Source organism: Berghia stephanieae, chromosome 7 (assembly GCF_034508935.2).
Source record: "Berghia stephanieae isolate SIO BIC M18660-M18661 chromosome 7, UCSD_Bste_1.3, whole genome shotgun sequence".
In the NCBI taxonomy this organism is placed as follows: domain Eukaryota; kingdom Metazoa; phylum Mollusca; class Gastropoda; order Nudibranchia; family Aeolidiidae; genus Berghia; species Berghia stephanieae.
Genome location: NC_088366.1, coordinates 20,482,302 through 20,501,923, shown reverse-complemented (window position 1 = coordinate 20,501,923; position 19,622 = coordinate 20,482,302). Strand labels below are relative to the sequence as shown.

Genomic DNA, 19,622 nt, shown 5'->3' with positions numbered 1-19,622 from the left:
TTGTTACATAAAGTAAAAATTGTCTCTTCTAAATTGAATTGACTAACATTGAAGATTATATTTTGAGTTATACTGGAAAATGATCGATCCCTATTGTTATTATTTCAGTTGGCTCTGTTGCCTTTCTGGGCTTGCTGTAAATTTGTTTCGATTTCGAGTGTCGGCTAACATGCCGTATATCTATGAACAGAAATAATTTTTTAGCAACAAATATGTCTACCACACTTCTGAAACAGGGAGCTGAAGCTAAATTATACTCTGGGGATTTCTTTGGTCGACCGTGCATTATCAAAGAACGATTTGCTAAAGGATACCGGCATCCAGTGTTGGATAAAAGCCTCACAAGCCAGCGTATGAAATCCGAGATTCGGGCTAATCTGAGATGCAGAATGAGTGGTCTGTGCTTTTATTATTTTTACCGTGTAATCATTCTTTTGTCTTGTTATCGCTTTGTTCTACAAATGTTCTACTGTTACTAGAAATTGACAAATTGAATAAATAAACCAATAAACATCTGACCAATGAATAACTGTTCGAAGAAAACATAAGCCAAGCCTGGCAAAACTCTAGTCTAGTGTCTGGACTCCTTGGAGGGCTCCCCCATTTATTATTTCCACGCCGCTCATTCATCTTGCAATACCCTTCCCCTACTATATTTTCATTCAATCTTAAATTCAAATTAAATTGGATTCAATTTGAATTTCAAATCTTTAAATTTACAAATTGTCAGCATTCCAATTTTTGCAAATGAGCACTCATGAAATCATTTAGATTAAAAATAAAAGTTTCAAATCGAAAGCTTTTGACCAACAGTTTATATATTTATTTTTAAAAATTATCTAGGGGGGTGAAGTGGCCGAGTGGCTTGCACTGTGACTGGAAGATCCTGGATATTTGAGCTCCGTTTCAGGCACTTTAGTTTTTTTCATTGGGCAAGATTATTCTTGGGTAATGTGTTCAGCGCTGGAAGGCTGCTATTCACAGAGCTCTTTAAATTATTGCATTTTATGACTTTTTAAGTGTTATTTCGGTATAGGACGAATTTTATTTCATATTCAGAGGATTTCTTATGACTTTGTGCTGTTTTTGACAAAATTTCGTGTATTTTAAACAATTAATTTAGCGACATTTTAAAGTTTTGTAAATTTTTCCAAGCATTTTATCAACTCTAAAGGCCATTTTTGTTTACTTTTTTTCGATTTTAAGGACAAACACAGTGAGCTATTTTAATCTTATTACAACAGTCAATGATGTGTCTTTAAGCAATCATCGGAAGGTAGCTTAGGCGTGCTTGAGTTTGAAGTAATCCGAAGATTTCCATGAATGAAATTTCATGAGTCATTTCCCTTAATTAGGCATGATCACATAGCACCACACGATGTTGTTGCACTATTCTGAAGGGGAAGTAACTATGCTTAAAATCGTGTAGTTTATATAGCAATACTTCAGTAAGAGCCAATGTCAATCAGCATGTTTGCAGAAACATGCTTAATGATGGTGGGCTTAAAGATGGCATGGTTGTTTATATATATAAATACGTCATCAGTTAAGGGGTGGAGAGAGGATTGTAGGTCTACCACAAGTTGACATAAAGTAGGAAGATGTAATCAAAATATAGATGAATAGGTGAATATAGATCTGATGAAATTCTTCTTGATTGTGGGGTCCCCCATGGTTCAGTGCTTGACTGTTTTTTTTTCTGTACATCAGCCCTCTGCCTAAAGTCATTAGAAGTTTCGGTCTGCTTTATCATCAATATGCTGAGGATACGCAGTTGTACTGCATCTCTAATTCGAGAATTTTGCAAGGAGTATCAGACATTAATAAGAAGTGTATCCAAAGTGATAAGAAATGGATGAATGAGAACAGACTGAAACTAAATGACAGTATCAGAAATGCTGTATGTAGGGAATGAGAAGTGGAAAAGTGAATCAGATATGAAGCTGGGTGACGTTTCCATTCAAATTGTTGACCGAGTGAAAAACCTTGGCACATTCTTAGACTCTAGACTGTCGACGGAGTGTCAAGACACAAATTTGATAAGATCTCTCTTTTTCCAATTTAGAAAGATTGCTTCCATTAGACAATTCATATCTGAGGATGTGACCAAACAACTGGTTGTGTCCTTCGTGCTATCGAAATTGGATTTTATATTAATTGTAATGCTCTCTTGTTTGGCACTTTGCAACATAATCTGAGACGTTTTCAGATTTCCCAGATCAGAGGTGCCAGACTTGTGTTCATGAAGCATAGGTGTGATTCTACCAGACCTCTGCTTCATGACTTGCATTGACAGCCTGTTGAGAAAAGGATTAAATTCAAAGTCTGCGTTTTAGTGCATCGTTGTCTTGCAAGTACTGCCCCTTCCTACCTTTCGGAACTAGAGATATTCAAAACCCAACCCCTTACTACATTCAACCAAGCTAAACTAGTTGTCGCTCGAATACACAAAAAAGCTGGAATGAGATCCTTTTCCTATTTTGGGCCCTCTGTTTTGAACGCCTTACCATAGAACCTTTGTCTATTTTAAAACAATTTCTTAAAACTTATGTGTCGATACTAGTAGATGATATGAGAAGCAATATAAGCATCGGATTTATGTTCTGTTGTGTGTTTGTGATTGTGAGTGTGTCAGCCAAAATAATTTGTAAGTTAAGTGCCTAGAGTCTGAGGTCTTGGAGTTACAGCGCTATATATAAGATTTCATTATTTTTTATTATTATTATTATTATTATTATTATTATTATTAATATTATTATTATTATTATTATTAAGGGGCAGCGTGGCTCAGCGGTACGGTCTTGGCTTCGTATCCAAAAGGTAACGAGTTCGATCACTCGCCGCTGCGTTGTGTGACCTTGAGCAAGTCACCTAGCCCTAGCTCACTTTGCGGCGCTGCACTGCGGCTGACGCCTGGGTTATTCCAGTCTTCCCTTGGAATAGACCCTAAAGACAAATTTCCCCTTGGGGATGAATAAAGGGAATTTTTTTTTTTTTTTAAATTATTATTATTGTTATAGGCAAAGTAGTCCCAGGCCTATAAAGTTCAAAACTCAGAATAACACCCCAAAAGTTGCATTATCCATAGCTGATTATAGCCACTGGCCAAAATTGGCCACATAGAGAATCATCGTTCAGTTATTAGTTTTAATTTTTTGTTTAAAATTGTTTAAATTGTTGGTAAACATTTTGTCAACAGGAAAAATACACATTTTGATGTGGTTGGAACGTGTCTTATTTATAAGTACTGATTTGTGCATTGCATCTTTACTACAAATGGTCTCACTACACCTCCTTTTTCCCGCCATCTTAGAAAAACCAGAATAATGAACCCCTGGAAAACAACATAATTTTCTTGTGCCAGGCAATGTTGCTATCCAGAGGTTGCACTGTATCTGGGTCAGCAGGAGTGATTCAAACAAACCTGATTCTTTAATACCGAAAATTATCATATCACATAGACAAGGGGCACATCCTGTCACCGACCTAAAAATCACTGATTTCAAAATTTCATGGAAAATGACCCAGTTTTTGCTGTTTGAAAGGCCAATATCATTGCATGGTACTCTTTGAATAGAACACTGATCTATCGTAAAGTACTTTTCATATGGTCTTATTACTACACCTAACTACCCAAAGAGTGCTGATGAATGTGATTCAAGAAGGGAAAAAATATAAATAGCATAGACTTCAGATTCTGGCAGAGTTAAGAAGAGTCCAAAGTGTATTGTTTTCATTTAAAAGCTCCTCTACTATAGGTTAAAGAAGAGGACAAAGGGTTAACGTTTACTTCTTTCATTATTTTTGTTTCTCTGGCAGGCATCAAGACTCCTACAATATACAATGTGGACATGGAAAAAAACACGATCTGCATGGAAAATATCCAGCCCTCCTGTACAGTTCGACATCACATTGCCAGTAAACAGCTAGAACTTGGAAAAGATCAAGCCAATGATAAACTCCTTCCTCTTGCTGACAAGATTGGGCAGATTCTTAGTCAGATGCATGCCAGTAACATCATTCATGGCGATTTGACTACATCCAACATGCTTCTTCAAGGAGATGCTGAGCTTCTAGATCTGGTGCTCATAGACTTTGGATTAAGTGGCTTTGATGCCTCCCCAGAAGATAAAGGTGTCGACCTTTACGTCCTGGAAAGAGCTTTGCTAAGTTCTCATCCTAATACACAGCAATTATTTGATAGATTGTTGGTTTCTTATGAAAAACATTGTGTTTCCAAGAAAGCTTACAAAGAGGTGTTTGATAAATTGGAAGAAATTAGAATGCGTGGTCGTAAGCGAACAATGGTAGGTTAGTGTTGATGTTTTTATAGAATGGAGAAACTTGTTTAAAGGTCTCTGCCAGAATAAAATTCAAGAGATTTTTTAAAATCTATTTTTCTTTGTTTTGTTTTGTTTTTTTCCATTTTCATATGTGGATCAATTTGGTGGATATAAAATAAGTCATATTAAAATTTCATTGGGAATTTAATCCTATTAACAGGGAAACTAAGTCGTTCTCAAATCATAAATTATCCTATCATTTATTCAATCATAAAAATAATTTCAAACCTAACCGTTTTCACCAAGAGAGCAGTAATTGGGATGCAACTTGGGGTTTCAATGCGGCCTGGATTGCACTGATCTTACCGCCCCCTTTGTGAGAACAATGAGATCTGATCTCAGATTAGAGGAAAGTTGAACCCATTCTTGTACCACTAAAGTTCATTATTTTGCTTCAAATTTTCACCTTTAAATGGATCAGCATAACCTCAGAATACTCTCTCATTTTAAATTTAAATTGAGCTTTACTTTTTTAGCGCAAATCCACTAAACATGCTCAAAGTGCTTTACAAGGATTCCCTGGCCAACAGCAACACTTAATATGTAGGATGAGACAACGCTGTTAACGACTAGGTACTCATTTTATACCTGAGTACAGTCAGAGATTGTGAGTAAAGAGCCTTTTCTAAGGACTAACTATGCGCAGAACGAGGCTCAAACCCAGGACCTTCTGATCCGAAAGCGAGTGTCATACCACAAGACCACATAGCTGCACAGACCACATAGTCGCACTGTGTGCATATTCTTGCTAATTTTCTCGGGGGAAAGTCATTCATTCTTGCTGTCTTCTATCCACTCATAAATGTTTTCCTTTTTCATGCTGTTTTCTATCCTTGTCTAGAAATGAGATCAATGGTTTGTTCTAGCCTTCGTTTAGGACCTTATCTGTGAGGGAAAGTGTCTAATGTATGGATCCTTTTTTTTGGATGGGACATTTATATATATATATATTTTTTTTTTAAACATCTATTATTTTCTATTTTACTTATGGATAATGATATACATGCTTTGATATCGTTTATTGAATATGTCCCTTTTGTTGGCAATCCCATGCTTTTGTCTGTGTGGGACTTTTAGTTTTAGATGATTGCAGACTAGGTGTAGAGATAGGTTGTTCGTAAAGCTGTTCCTTGTATTAATTAGCTGTACCCTATTTTTCTTTGATGCTTATACTTATACTTATAAGTGCACGTATACTATCTCATTATCGTTCTCTTTACTGTTACCTACCTAAAATGACATAATTCACAAGTAATACTCCTAGACTAGACGCGTGGATAGCTTTGCTCTTGGAATTCTTAGAACAAAGCCCTTGACTAAAACCAGGGATAATTTGCTCCTGGAATCTAATTCTGTTCATCAAGTGACAAATAGGGAGCAGAGACTTGTGTAAGATAAAGATCTGAAAAGGTTTGTATGAAGAAACACACTGGCACTCTCATTCAAACCAGAGAGATGATTTACAAGGGCAAAAAAAAATCTCCCAAAACTGTATATTTGACTGTTTCCCTCCCTGCCAAAGACTCCGGCAAGGGTCAGGACAAAACCAAATAATCCCATTCCAAGACAAAGACAGAAAGCAAACACAGAAAAAAAGATGTAGGGGATAGTAGACACAGCAAGTGACCTCCAGCCCACTATGGGAGGTTAAAAAAAAAACCCCACCCAGGTGCGCGTCTATAATCGCAAGTAAAACTTCTAGACTAGACGTAGGGCTAGTTTGCTCTTGGAATCTAATTGTTCCTTGTAATTGTAATAATTATTCTCTGTGCCTTACTTGTCATTGATGCATATATGTGCACGCCTACAATCTTTTGACTATTCTATTCTCTATCTCTTTACTGGTACTAAAATGACAAACAAATACTGTACTGTAATGAATCACAAGTGGTTTATACTAAAAAAAAATTAAAAAAAGAAAGAAGAGGTTGTTAGTGTGAGTTCAGAAATATGATTACTTAAAATAAACAAACAAACTGCTAATAACTGACATGAATAATAATAATAATCACTGGTCATTACCTATAAACTGTTACTTTTCATTCATGCCTGAGTTTAGTGGGCTAATGTGTGTAAAGGGTTGTAAGTTATTGTAAGCATAATGCTAGATAAGAGTTATGTCACTGTCCTCATTACTGGTCATTATCTATAGACTGTTGAGTGGGCTAATGTGTGTAAAGGGCTGTAGGCATAATGTCACTGACCTCATCAATACTCAGGTTTTGTTTCAGGACGATCACTGCATAGCTGGACTACACACATCACAACATATTCAACCACTCAATTACTGTTGGGAAAAATTGGATTACTTAACTAAGGATTCAAATCTTTTCTTGTGAGTAAGGTGCCTAGTCCTAGGCATGTCAAGTAGACAGTACTCACTGGATTCTAGCATGCTGTCCGGAGTAGACAAAAAGTTACTAGGACCCAGGTGTGCCGAAATCCAATGCTCATGGGAGGTAACAACTTATTATGTAGATAAAATTCAGTGACCCAGCTCCAACATGCCATATTCTGACATGGACAAAAAAAAAATTTTTTAATCCCAAATTTTGCAAGCTAAACACAGCAAAATTTGCAAAAAAAAATTGCAAAAAATTGTGATTCATTTCCCTAAAAACCCATAATTAGTTCATGAAAGAGAAAAGTATTTGTTTTTAAGAGCAATAGGTAATAGCTATTCATTTGCTGGCGATTGCTACCACTTGTGACTCACAAAAAAAAAGTTAGATTCGTCAATTCCTTGAAAGAGTTTGTTGGTGTCATGAAGAAACAACTAAAGAAAAAAATGAGGGAAATAAACTGGGAATTCAATCTCTAATCGTGGAATCAGAGAATTTGTCGAACATATCTTCAACTACATCTTGGACTGTATCTGAAATTTACCATCACTATCACCCATTAATGTGATCCATCAGATCAATGTGGTATTATGTCGGACAAAGAAGCCAAAAGAGAATTGATTATCATGATGAAAATAATCAGAATTAAAATACTCGGGGGTGGGGGGGGGGGGCGCAGTGATATGGTTTTTGCTAAGTACCCAGTAAGTAGTCGTGAATTTGGTTCCCCCACTATGCTCAGGAATCCACCTCACCCTAGTTCACTTTCTGGCTTTAAAACCTATGAAAAAATATTACCAAAGGAAATTATTTTATTAACTAGTGATAGCAGAATCATTCAAAATTTTTATTTTATACTTTAGACATTAATCATTTCAATTTTCAGTGCCTGGTCCTTTTGACATAATACCGAATTGATACAGTTGGTCACAACTGAGACATTTCCTTTTAAACCGGCTAAACATACAACACATTTTGAACTCCAAGTAAAATTTTAGTTGTCATTGTCATTATCTTTTTTAATACAAATATAACATAAGATGAAGTTCACAAAATGTCCTTATCACTATCATTAAATTGAAATTCTTCCTTGAAATCATCACAAGTCTTGTCATTTCTTCCAATGTTTTCATCTTCAAATACTTCAAACTCTGTGTACGTTGTTGCTTCCATTTCAATATTGCTTTTATTATTGTCCTTATTTTCATCTTTCAAACTTTTAGATTTCATCCTCTTTTCGTGGCGAGTGATTTGATCTATCAACTGTGCTTCCACATAAGCAACTTCTTTCTCTGCTTTCTGAGAATTTGCCCAATTTCTGTTTACTTCCTGCTGAGCACTATAAAGACGTTCACCTGCACTTGTAGATGCATAACTGGAGCCTGTTAAAAAAAGATGTATGATTATTTTTTCAGAAATAGTTAGGTTAAAGTCTGTTTATTTATTGAGTGATGAAAGTGAAAGTATTTCTTGCTTCTTAATCAATCCTTTGATGGGTGATCAAATAACTGAGAACTGAGAACATCCGCATGTTTCAGTGTTATTGCTCATTGTTTTGGAGAACATCCAGCACATCTTTATTTGATGTTATTGCCAGTACTGAGGATGGGATATGTAAAATGATTCATGGCCTTGTATTGTCCTAGTAATATTGCCCTTTTTCTTGGCGTAAGTTAGGGACAGAACCAGGGACATCACATTCCCCTTACTCCAGCTAGTTCACAATATTATATATATTAATTTAATTATGCCATTCCACCACGACATCATAAGACATCGTCGCCTAAGCATTCCATGAAGGAATAATATAGATAATTCATCAAACAAGATTTCTGATGTTAACAGGAATCACCCATGTCGTCCAAGTGTGCAAATCGGGAGTTAATAATCTTGCTCAAGGAAAAAAAAACGAAACTGCCTGAAGCGGGGCTCGAACCCGGGACCTTCCGGGTCACAGTGCAATGCCTTAACCACTCGGCTATTTCGTCCCCCTATATAGAGAGAGGAGAGAGAGGGAGGGGGGAGGGTAGACAGGAGGGCTTTCTAGAACAGATTGTCATTGTTAGATTTGCTTATAGTGCAGAGCGGTTATACCGACATGACATCAACATCCTGTTTATTTTTGGTATACAGTACAACATTAGTAGGTAATTAAAAATCTCGTATATTGACATAAATTTTACCAGAGGATGGATATATTGACATTGCAATCTATCGATATTGTCAATAATAAGTCTTAAGAAATAATATCTAAAAACAAGAATATAATTCATAATTGGCTAACAATATCCTGCAGTGAAGTAAAATACAACAGCCAATTAAAATGCTAAAGACATCCCGTAAATCATGAGGTCAGTGGTGAAGACTAGTCCCGAACAACTTCAGTGTTTCTTGGTACCAATACGACACTATCTTCGCAAGCTGCTGGAATAAACCCATGGTCTCAGTCTAGAACAGAGAGACTGAGTGTCGGTAAATGAGACAGAACTCTTATTACCCCTCTTTCTCTGTTTCTCCTATGTGCAGTTCCATTGCTCAGCTACTCGGGTCTAAAGAAATTATTGGCAAGGTCAGTGCCACAATTAGGCCTATATTCAGTCTAGATATCGCTCGACACCAGTTAGGTCTCGGTGGATATTGTAGCCGATGTGTGACAATGACAAGAATGCCTGATGGGGAGTTAGATGAAGATACCCCATCATCGGAACCAGTTTCCGACCATGCTGCTAAAGCAGCTATCAAGACCCTCCCCTGATGTGCACAACATCATTCTGAGAGCTCATCTTTATTTGACGTTATTGCCAGTACTGAGGACGGGATATGTAAAATGATTCATGGCCTTTGGAAACAGCAACAATAACTGACTTTTACAAGTGAAATAGAATGAGATGTCATAAATTTCAAAGTCGGGCCTTTAAAGGACCACCAAATCATCCAGATTGACTTCCCTTGTTATCTTCCATATTTTGGAAGGAGTGATATATCGACATGACACTTTTATCGACATTTTATATTGGTCCCAATGATGATATGTCCATCTTCGACTTTACTTTGAAACCATCTTGTATCCCTTTTTGGTAGAAATCCTACAGTGATGTAAGTGTGGGACTTTTAATGTGGTTTCAGACCAGTTGTTATATCGCTCTTGGATTTACTTTTGATCTTTCTTGAAATATTTTCCTTTTTTATCCTGATGAGTGATAGGTAGATCTAAATATTTTCACTATAACTCTATCATCTTGCACTTCACACAAGCGCTGTAGAACCCCTAAAACAAAAAAAAAAATCAAAACAATTCAAAGCTTCAGACAGCATGATTGATAGCCATTTAGCTTACCTGTTGCAAAAGCAACCTCCGCAGTTGCATCGGCTAGTTTTTCAACACTAGCAAATAGCAAGGCCAAATCCTTAAAATAGAAATAAACACAAATAAATAAGTAATTTATGATCACTTTTAGTATAACAAATTTCAATTATTTTCACAATTATCAATAAACTTCAATATGTATCATTTCATTAATTTATTCATCACAATCAGCAGCCCTTTTTGTACTATCCTGTAGCCAACATGATGGTAATACGAATAAGCCAACCAATCTTTGTCATTTCATGTCTGCATCAGATTATTTTCAACTGTGATATTTGTAAAATAAAGGGGGTCCCTATAGCTCAGTTGGTAGAGCACTTGCTTCACACGCAAAGGGACCAAAATCGATCCCGGGTGCAATCGAGATTTTTTTTCTGACCCCCTCTGTCCATCCAGCAGTGAATGGGTAGCTGATTCTGTTAGCTTTGGTGCAAAGTACAACAGACTAGCATCCTATCCAAAGGATAACAAGCAATTGCTATTGTCTGTTTCATGCTATAGAAACCGGGATAAACTCCGGCACCATGGGCCTCATGGTTCTGAAGGCCTACTTATTTGTAAAAAAAATATTTATTTGTATTTGTTTTCATTCCGAATTGAAGTGGAAAATTTATCTACAGTGCAACACGTACTCAAACTACATGGCGCAGCTGGAAAAGTTAGTTGAATCTGTGTTTCAATGAATATGTGAACATGGGTGTAAGCCAAGGGACACACACTACTGATCTCAGTCTTTGCGCACCCAGTTTTGTAGATTGATGAAGCTATCCATGTATTTTTGTTGGCAAATATTAAGGAATATTATTCATGACCGAAACATAAACCACCACGCCTCATGGGATGGCATGAGAAGGGGTGTGGGTATGGGTGAGAAAGAAGTGGGGGGGGGGGGGGGGAAGAAGGCGAAGGCGCATCGTTTGTCGTCCTGTTCTATGGCGTAGTTTCCTGGTCAATACCAAAAAAAATTTGAGCTTTTTATATAGCGCAATATCCACAACATGTGCTCAAAGCACTTTACAACAGCAACATTTAACATTCAGGACGGGACATGACGCCTGTTAGGCAATATTACAATTTTTTTCGGACAGAGACAACGCTGTAAACGGCCAGGTATGCGTTTTACACCTGAGTACAGTGAAAGAATGTGAGTAAAGAGCCTTCTCCAAGGACTCAACTATGCACCTAGCGAGGCTCGAACCCAGGACCTTCTGATCAGTAAGCGAGTGTCATACCACGAGACCACATAGCTGTAAAAATGCCTCACTGTTATTTAAAGAAGATCCCGACACTTGCTCTGCTTTTTTCTCCCGCTTCGCTCAGTTTAGTTCACGAAACCGTTTGTAAATGCCATGAAAAATTTACTAAGGCAAAGAAGGAAATAATTTGGGAATTCTGTCCTTGTTCGTTGAACTCATGAATTTGTCGAATGCGTGTTTGTGTTCGACGAATGCATGTTTCACTGCATCACTCTTACAGTACAGTGTAGCACCCTAAAGCAAAAACACAATGAGTCGGTGGACATAATTAATGCATGTCTGTTCAATGTAATGAAATTAACATCTACCCACAAAGATTTTTATTTTGTATTGGAATGTTCTTAATATTCCTGATTTACTAATTAGTTACTTTCTATAGCCAAGTACTCAGTTTGATTACACTTGAGTCTGGATAGGTAATGTATGTAAAGTTCATTTATCAAAGAACACAGCCTCATCACATAGTGTTGAAATCTCTACTACTAATCTTGCGGGGGAATTGTCATCCGTCATCCTGTAATTGACATTACTCAACACTGCTTGACTTTCCTAGTTACAAGATGAAACTTTGTTATACCTGTTCATACCTTTGTATAGCGCTTTGAGCATGATTAGTGGGGGCAGTGTGGCTCTGCGGTATGGTCTTTGCTTCGTACCCGAAAGGTACCGAGTTCGATCACCCACCGCTGCGCTGTGTGGCCTTCAACAAGTCACTTCACCCTAGCTCAATATGTGGCACTGCACTGCGGCTGACCCCTAGGTTATTCCAGTCTTCCCTTGGAATAGACTCTAAAGAAAAATTTCCCCTATGGGATGAATAAAGGGAATTTTATTTTATTTATTGCACTATATAAAAAGCTCAAGTTCATGCACACCATAAAAAAAAAGTTCGAACAATGAAATTTTGGTGTGATTATAATTATCATAAAGTGAAATTGGCAGCAATGATTTTTAAAAAAATAAAGTAAGGGATGTTTTGACTCAAATATTTCTTCATTTGACAGAAAAAACAATGTAACTTGTAGTAATACCATTGTAACTTTTTTGTTGTTGTTGTAAACTATGAAAGATTTGGGTGATGGAAAATTTCATGTTAAACTTTTTGTTTTGACGAAGCAGCTATATTTATTTATTTTCATTACTTTTACAACAGTTCACAGCTTTATGCGGTTTAGTAAAGACTTTAACTTTTGAGCCTTTTCTTTAAAGGAAAATTTTTAAAAAATGTATTTAACCTGTTTACGTTGCTTGACCTTGTTGATTTCATGTCGTGTTTCTATGACGATATCAGCTATCCTCTCCTCCTCTGCCTTTTGTCCTAATACTTGCATCTGGTATTCTAGCAGCATTACCAGTACATTCAGGAGCTGAAATTTAGTGTTGAATATAATTAGATAGCTAGATAAAAAAAAGTAATCATTTTCAGGGGCAAAAAAAGTTTTCTACAATTCACCACAAAAAGATATAGTAATGTATTAGACACTGTTCATCTGTTAGTGGAACGAGAAAATTTCAAATTAACTGATTAAGAAATTTATCCATTAAGATGCAAAAAGCATTACTATACATGATAAAACTGTTTTAAATGACGTAAAAACGTGAAGTAAAGCTAATTACATTTTAGTCATTTTAAAGTCTTTGGCTAAAATGGATTCCTAATGACGTCAACATCGCTCGACCAGAGAGATTAGTTGACTTTAAGCAAAGTTGAATTTATCCACTATCAATCGGACACGCTTAGATTTTTAATAAATATTTTTTTTAATGGGACCAATAAGGGGTGTTGACTATAATCATTGTTAATATCATTATTATAATAATTATAACTATTATTATTATTATTATTATTATATATCATATCATCATCATCATCATCATCATCATCATCATCATCATCATCATCATCATCATCATCATCATCATTCATCATCATCATCATCATCATCATCATCATCATCATCATATCATCATCTCATCATCATCATCATCATCATCATCATCATCATCATCATCATCATCATCATCATCATCATCATCATCATCATCATCATCATCATCATCATCATCATCATCATCTCATCATCATCATCATCATCATCATCATCACTCATCATCATCATCATCATCATCATCATCATCATCATCATCATCATCATCATCATCATCATCATCATCATCTTTCATCATCATCATCATCATCATCATCATCATCATCATCATCATCATCATCAATCATCATCATCATCATCATCATTCATCATCATCATCATCATCATCATCATCATTCATCATCATCTCATCATCATCATCATCATCATCATATCATCATCATCTCATCATCATCATCATATCATCATCTCATCATCATCATATTCATCATCATCTCATATCATCATCATTATTATATATATCATTTATTATTATTATTAATTATTATTATTATTATTATTATTAAATTATTATTATATATTATTATTATATATTATTATTATAATTATTATTATTATTATTATTATTATTATATTATTATATTATTATTATTATTATTATTATTACTATTATATTATTATATTATTATTATTATTATTATTATTATTATTTATTATTATTATTATTATTATATTATTATTATTATTATTATTATTATTATTATATCATCATTATTATTATAAACATTTAAAGACTATCCTTCTACTAAAGTTTTATCAATACTATAATATTCACATCGTAACAGTTTATTGGATAAGTTAAAAAGAAGAGAAAAAAAAACCCAGACATAAATGAAAACAAATAAGGAAAATAACTGGATAAAAATTAAAGATAAAATATACTAAATCAATAAATAATCAATTACACTAAAAACAATAAATTTCAGAAATTGTATAATTATAACAAAAAAAAAACAAGAAAAAGTTAATTTAACAACAATGATAACGACAATGGTTTAAAAATTAAAGTAGAAAAAACATACGGGATGGCTTTATTCCAACCAAGGAAGAACTGGTTACAAGTCTAACAGTTCAAAGACAACACCTCAAGGCTGCCTACTTGATTAAGATATTTCACAATTACTATAATCTTTTCTAGGCCTTCCATGCTTGGCAATATCACTTACTTACAGATTTCTACATCGAATCTTTTGAACATGGTTCAAAATAACAATCTGAATCCAATTAAAAATAACATATATATATATATATACGTATGGAGAACCCCAGCATTATTCATCCAATCCATTATATCAGAGCAATGTGAGCTAGTTCTCACTTATTTATAAGAATAACCAAATTATATACCAAAATTTTCTAAGTAAAACTGAGAGCCCTTAAATTTTGATATACAGTCCAAGCCAGTATTGGAAGCGGCGCTTAATTAGGCCAGCGACTTTATTGGGACGATTCCTTGGGAACAGAATTTTTTCTATATAAAAAGGCATACCTTTTCCTATTCCCAGCCACTTAATTGGGATGGCCCACGGTATAATGGAGATGAAATTTGACAAAGACCATCCCCATAAAAGAGCTTTTAGTTGTCTTCAATCATTTCAAATAATGGTTCTTAAAATGCAATTTAGTCTAACAGGACAGTCAACTGGGTGTGAAGTCGTACCGTTCATCACAGAGGTGTGAACAATAGAATTTACCTGTTTCCCCTGTTAGTGTCTATCGCGACAGCTAATCAGGTGTGTGTTCGCGCCGTTCATCATAGTCATCACAGAGATGTGAACAATATAATTTACCTGTATCCCTTGGCAGTGTCATTGACTGCCATCATAATGTTCATGGTGAGATGGGTGATGAGCAGTATTATCTGGTATTGAGTAATGGCTTTGTTTCTTCAAGGCTGTCACCACCAAATGGTTTGTTTAATGAGACAAATGGATAGACAATGCATTCTTACATATGCAACTGTGAGTGGCATATTCATTTATTGTATTGTGTGCAGTGAGATTTGTCTCTCATTGTTAGAGGTAAATTAAGGTGTCACTTGCAACCAATATATAATTCATAAGAAGCTGTATTGCCAGTCACAAATCTTGATAAATGCAGAGTGGACTATGGTAAATCTGAAAAATTGCTCAATTCATGGCTGCTGCTTAATTGGGATGCCGCTTAATTGGGACGATTTGTCAGGAACCAAGCCGTCCCAATAGACCGGCTTGGACTTTAACTTGCTTACCTCTACATATTCTTTTTCCACATTGATTATAGAGTAAACTGTTTGCGACAAAACTGCTGATGTTGAATCTACTGCCAGTCCAGCTGCATTCTTCAGACATTCGCTGCTTCGAAGTCTGACATCGTTTGGCTCAAATGGCTAAAAAAAAATTGTTCTCACATTTATAATTGGCAATACAGTAAAATAATAAGTATCAAAAGTGAGCTATTTGCTTGTGATGCAGGAGGAGTAGGAGCTCAAAATCAGTACAACTCAGTAAAATGGGAAGTTGGGACAAAGTATCAAGTGAACAAAATTTTAGCTGTATGATTCCCCCTCTAATACGGAAAATTTTGTAAGTGCCTGACATTCATTTTGACGATTTTATTGCATCAAAATATCATATCAACAATGCAAACAAAGAAGAAATGCCCAATCAAATTGTAACTAAGAGAACTAATGTAAACCCCATGTCTCTAGAGGGACCAAGTAAAAGATCCATTTGAATTTTGTCAACCATATCACAAAATATTTCAAGTATAGCTTCACTACCGGCATCAATGGCTAAAAGATGGATTGAATTAAATGATGCAAAAAAGTGTTAACTGCATTTGTTTTACCATGCAACAATTACTACTACATTCGATTGAAATAGCTTTTTAGATGAGCTTCATGTTGAAAATTTGAAAAACAAAAAGGAACGGCTTATATCTCTACTCCACAAACAAAAACAAAACAAAAAAAAGCAATGAAAAAAAAAGAAAAGAATGGATTCCCTTTCAATAACATTTCTAATCCAGACTATTCCAGGGGTATCTTTCTGAGGATATTGATTTCTACACTACTACAACGTAACAGGGATATTGTGTACTTCAAGTCTAGATAGTTTAATTGAGTGACGACTGGTCAACATCTATCCGTATCCTCTACCCGATTAAAGTTGTTAAACCAGGACATTTTCTGCAGCGACGGACATAGAGATCACAATGTGTGTAGTAACATTATATACAGTAATGAAAATCTACAGGATATGAACACCTCTAAATCTAATAAAAAATCTAGGTCTAATTATTCAGAATTGAACATGGTCTAACACAGACTACAATTCTACAATTACGGTAGTTAGGTACACTGTACTGTACTTGTGAGTCTAAATAGGGATTTAACAAACATTCTAAATGCAACTCTTGCACTTAAAACCAAGGCCACGTGAAAGAGCTAGATAGCAGAACTGATTATAAAACAGTTTAAATTCTGTTGTAATCTTAATTAGAATGCCACATCATATAGACGTCAAGCTAGACTATCTATTTAGACCTCTAGCTAGTTATCATAACTTATCAAAAAAAAAAAAGGTGGCGTTTTTATGCACCTCCGTTGGAGGTGTACAAAAACGCACCCTTTTTATGCACCTCCGTTGGCGGTGATGGTAAATTAATGAAAATGTTGCTGCATGCGTCCGTGAGGTTTAAATAGTTTTAGATTGTAGTTTAGCACGCTGCTTAGTGATTACCGATGTACGTTTATACAATGATAACAAATTAAAGAATAATAACAATAATTTTAAAAATCAAAAGTAAATAGAAACATGACACACAAATACTGATCTCAAATAAATAATTTTAGAAAATTAAAATCGAAGTTTTTTAAAAGCATATTAAGAAGTTTTTTTTTAAAAAAAAAGAAAGAAAGAAAAAAAAAATGATGTCTTTCTCAATAAAGTAAACTTTTAAAAAAATATGTCTACAATGGGAATCGAACCCAGTACTTTCAAGGTTAGAGTCTGATAGCTTGTCCACTGCGCTACGGAGCCACCTGACTGTTCATCACATTAAGGTCTTTCTAAAACATTATCTTACCTTCAATGCAACTTCTATTTTCTGGTTTTATATTTCGATATATTATTATTATTATTATTATTATTATTATTATTATTATTATTATTATTATTATTATTATTATTATTATTATTATATAAATTTATTAACAAAAGCATCCTACAGTACAGATGTCACAATATAAATATAACTTTCTCCATGTCCAAATACAGAAACACTGATGAAATTGGGTGGGATGCGCATGAGTGACGGAGGTGTATAGAAACGGTCCGTTAAGATGCACCGTCAACGGAGGTGCATAAAAGCCCTACGAGAAAAAAAAAGTATGCAATGACAGTTCAGTCTAAATTTCAGACTGATTTTTACCCCAAAATTACCATTGGAAAGTTGTGATCGAAATCGCGTGCATTTAATAAAATTAATGATGAATAAAACAGTCAATATGGAGCTCTTATCAACATACTGTATACCAAAATGTTCTAATCATAATCTGAACAGAACTTGAACACTAAATGAAAATGACTATACTTACTCTAACTTAGAGCCGTGCCGTAACAGTAACTCTAAGTCTAAATGAATGAGCCTACCTTGTCTGAGCTGTCAGCGGTAGTAGCTGACACAGATGCAACTGGAACAAGAGACAACAAAAAATATTTCTTGAAAGTATTGTAAATAAGCAATGAGCTATTTTTCTGGAACGTATGTGCTTTTGTAGGCTCCAGTCTAGTGAATAGACGCGACAGTTTCAAGACACCAGAGGACAATTTTGGTATTCTCCAGGAGGCTGCCATTGTTGTTTACATTTTGTTACTAGAGGTCAGGCCGTCTCTTTTGACTTCCGGTACGTTCAAAATGAAAGTCGACAGCCAGGTACCCATTTTACAACTGAGTACGACGAGATAATGTGATTAAAGAGCCTATTCTAGGGACCAATCTATGCGCCGAGAGAGGCTCGAGCCCAAGACTTTCCGATCCAAAAGAGAGTGTCATACCACAAGACCACATAGAGGCACAATCTGTTTTCGTAATTAAACTGAAGCTTACATTCAATTTCACATTGCTATTAATTTATTTCTTCGAGATCGAGCAGCAACATTTACATCAAAATAAATTAAGAACTTGGTCTTTTTAACAAAGCAATAGTCACTTTAAAGATGCTTTAATTACCTCAAGCATAGAGTAGTTTGTGAGTATCTTGACTATAATTAGTCAACTCAGCTGAAAACCGTTTTGCCAATAACATGCAATCACTATCCCTTTTAAATGAATTAAGTGGGATATAATTGCCTCATTGTCTAGTCAATAGTAAATCTCTATCTAATGAAATAATTGGAACAGGATGCAAATCACACTGGATAATATCAAAGAATGGACTGACAACTGGGCGATGAAAATAAATGCAGTGAAGACAAAGTTCACAATATTTAGCCTCTCCCCAAAAGATGAAAAAGCAAAGCTACGTATTGAAGACCATGAATTGGAAAAAGACGACGCACCAAAATACCTAGGAGTCCATTTTGACCCAAGACTAACATGGAAAAATCAAATCAGCAACAGTCAGAAAGTTGGGGTAAAGCGAACACAGCTCTTGAAAAAACTAGCTGGAACAACTTGGGGAGCTAGCTCTGATATACTGAAACAAACTTACACAGGATATGTGAGACCAGCGCTAGAATACGGGATATCTGCATGGGGAAACTGCTCCAAAACTCAAATGGAAAAACTGGACAAAGTGCAAAACAGCAACATGAGGATAATAAGTGGAGGAATGAAATCGACACCGATAAATGCAATGGAAACCATAACAGGACTTACATCACTATCAGAAAGAAGGGAATCAAAAATTTTGAAACAATATACAGACGTGAAAGCAATGACAGATCAGCCTCTTCACGCTAGAGCGCAACAAAAGAAAACTAGGTGGCTGAAAAGATCACACTTTATTGAAAGAGCCCAGCAAATTGAAAAGATCACGAACTTGACGAAATAATGACCCAAAAATGCAAAGCAAATATCAGAGTACCAATTTGGAAAAGGCAAAATCACTTGAAAATCAAGACTTCCGTTGGTGACATTTCAACAAAACAAAAACACGGCGAATAAATCAAGAAGTCTGTACAGAAGTGCATTGATCAAAACTACCCTGGAAAAAAATGGACAAGAATCTATACCGATGGTTCATGCAATAAAGAACACACGTGCGGGGGCCTGGGAGTGCACATCGAGTACACAAATGGTCAACAAAAGGAGATCAGCAAACCGACTGGTACTCGCACTTCAATCTACAAGTCAGAGGCAGATGCAATCCATGAAGCTGT

The 19,622-nt window shown here is 35.3% G+C and overlaps 2 protein-coding genes across 2 annotated transcripts; one reads left to right on the top strand and one right to left on the bottom strand.

Annotated features, from left to right (window-relative positions):
- The first annotated feature begins 112 nt into the window (after positions 1 to 112).
- LOC144976867 (EKC/KEOPS complex subunit TP53RK-like) lies at positions 113 to 4,395 on the top strand. Its single transcript, XM_078921402.1, has 2 exons — positions 113 to 396; positions 3,820 to 4,395. The coding sequence occupies exons 1-2, from the start codon at positions 183 to 185 to the stop codon at positions 4,314 to 4,316; spliced, it is 711 nt and encodes a 236-aa protein (XP_078777528.1). The 5' UTR covers positions 113 to 182; the 3' UTR covers positions 4,317 to 4,395.
- A 3,282-nt stretch (positions 4,396 to 7,677) lies between these two features.
- LOC144976866 (diablo homolog, mitochondrial-like) lies at positions 7,678 to 18,105 on the bottom strand. Its single transcript, XM_078921401.1, has 5 exons — positions 17,892 to 18,105; positions 15,488 to 15,625; positions 12,544 to 12,675; positions 10,023 to 10,092; positions 7,678 to 8,067 (listed from the first exon to the last, which is right to left on the bottom strand). Exons 1-5 carry the CDS (start codon positions 18,093 to 18,095, stop codon positions 7,733 to 7,735), a joined length of 879 nt encoding a protein of 292 aa, XP_078777527.1. The 5' UTR covers positions 18,096 to 18,105; the 3' UTR covers positions 7,678 to 7,732.
- Positions 18,106 to 19,622: the final 1,517 nt, after the last annotated feature.

Bases quoted from the DNA above. Each gene is read 5' to 3' on its own strand.
- LOC144976867 (XM_078921402.1), top strand. From the start codon at position 183: ATGAACAGAAATAATTTTTTAGCAACAAATATGTCTACCACACTTCTG. The intron at 397-3,819 runs GTCTGTGCTTTT...TTTCTCTGGCAG, and splicing joins TCTGAGATGCAGAATGAGTG to GCATCAAGACTCCTACAATA.
- LOC144976866 (XM_078921401.1), bottom strand. From the start codon at position 18,095: ATGGCAGCCTCCTGGAGAATACCAAAATTGTCCTCTGGTGTCTTGAAA. The intron at 15,626-17,891 runs GTAGGCTCATTC...ATTTTTTTTTAG, and splicing joins CCGCTGACAGCTCAGACAAG to CCATTTGAGCCAAACGATGT. The intron at 10,093-12,543 runs GTTAAATACATT...TTCTATTTTAAG, and splicing joins AGGTCAAGCAACGTAAACAG to GATTTGGCCTTGCTATTTGC.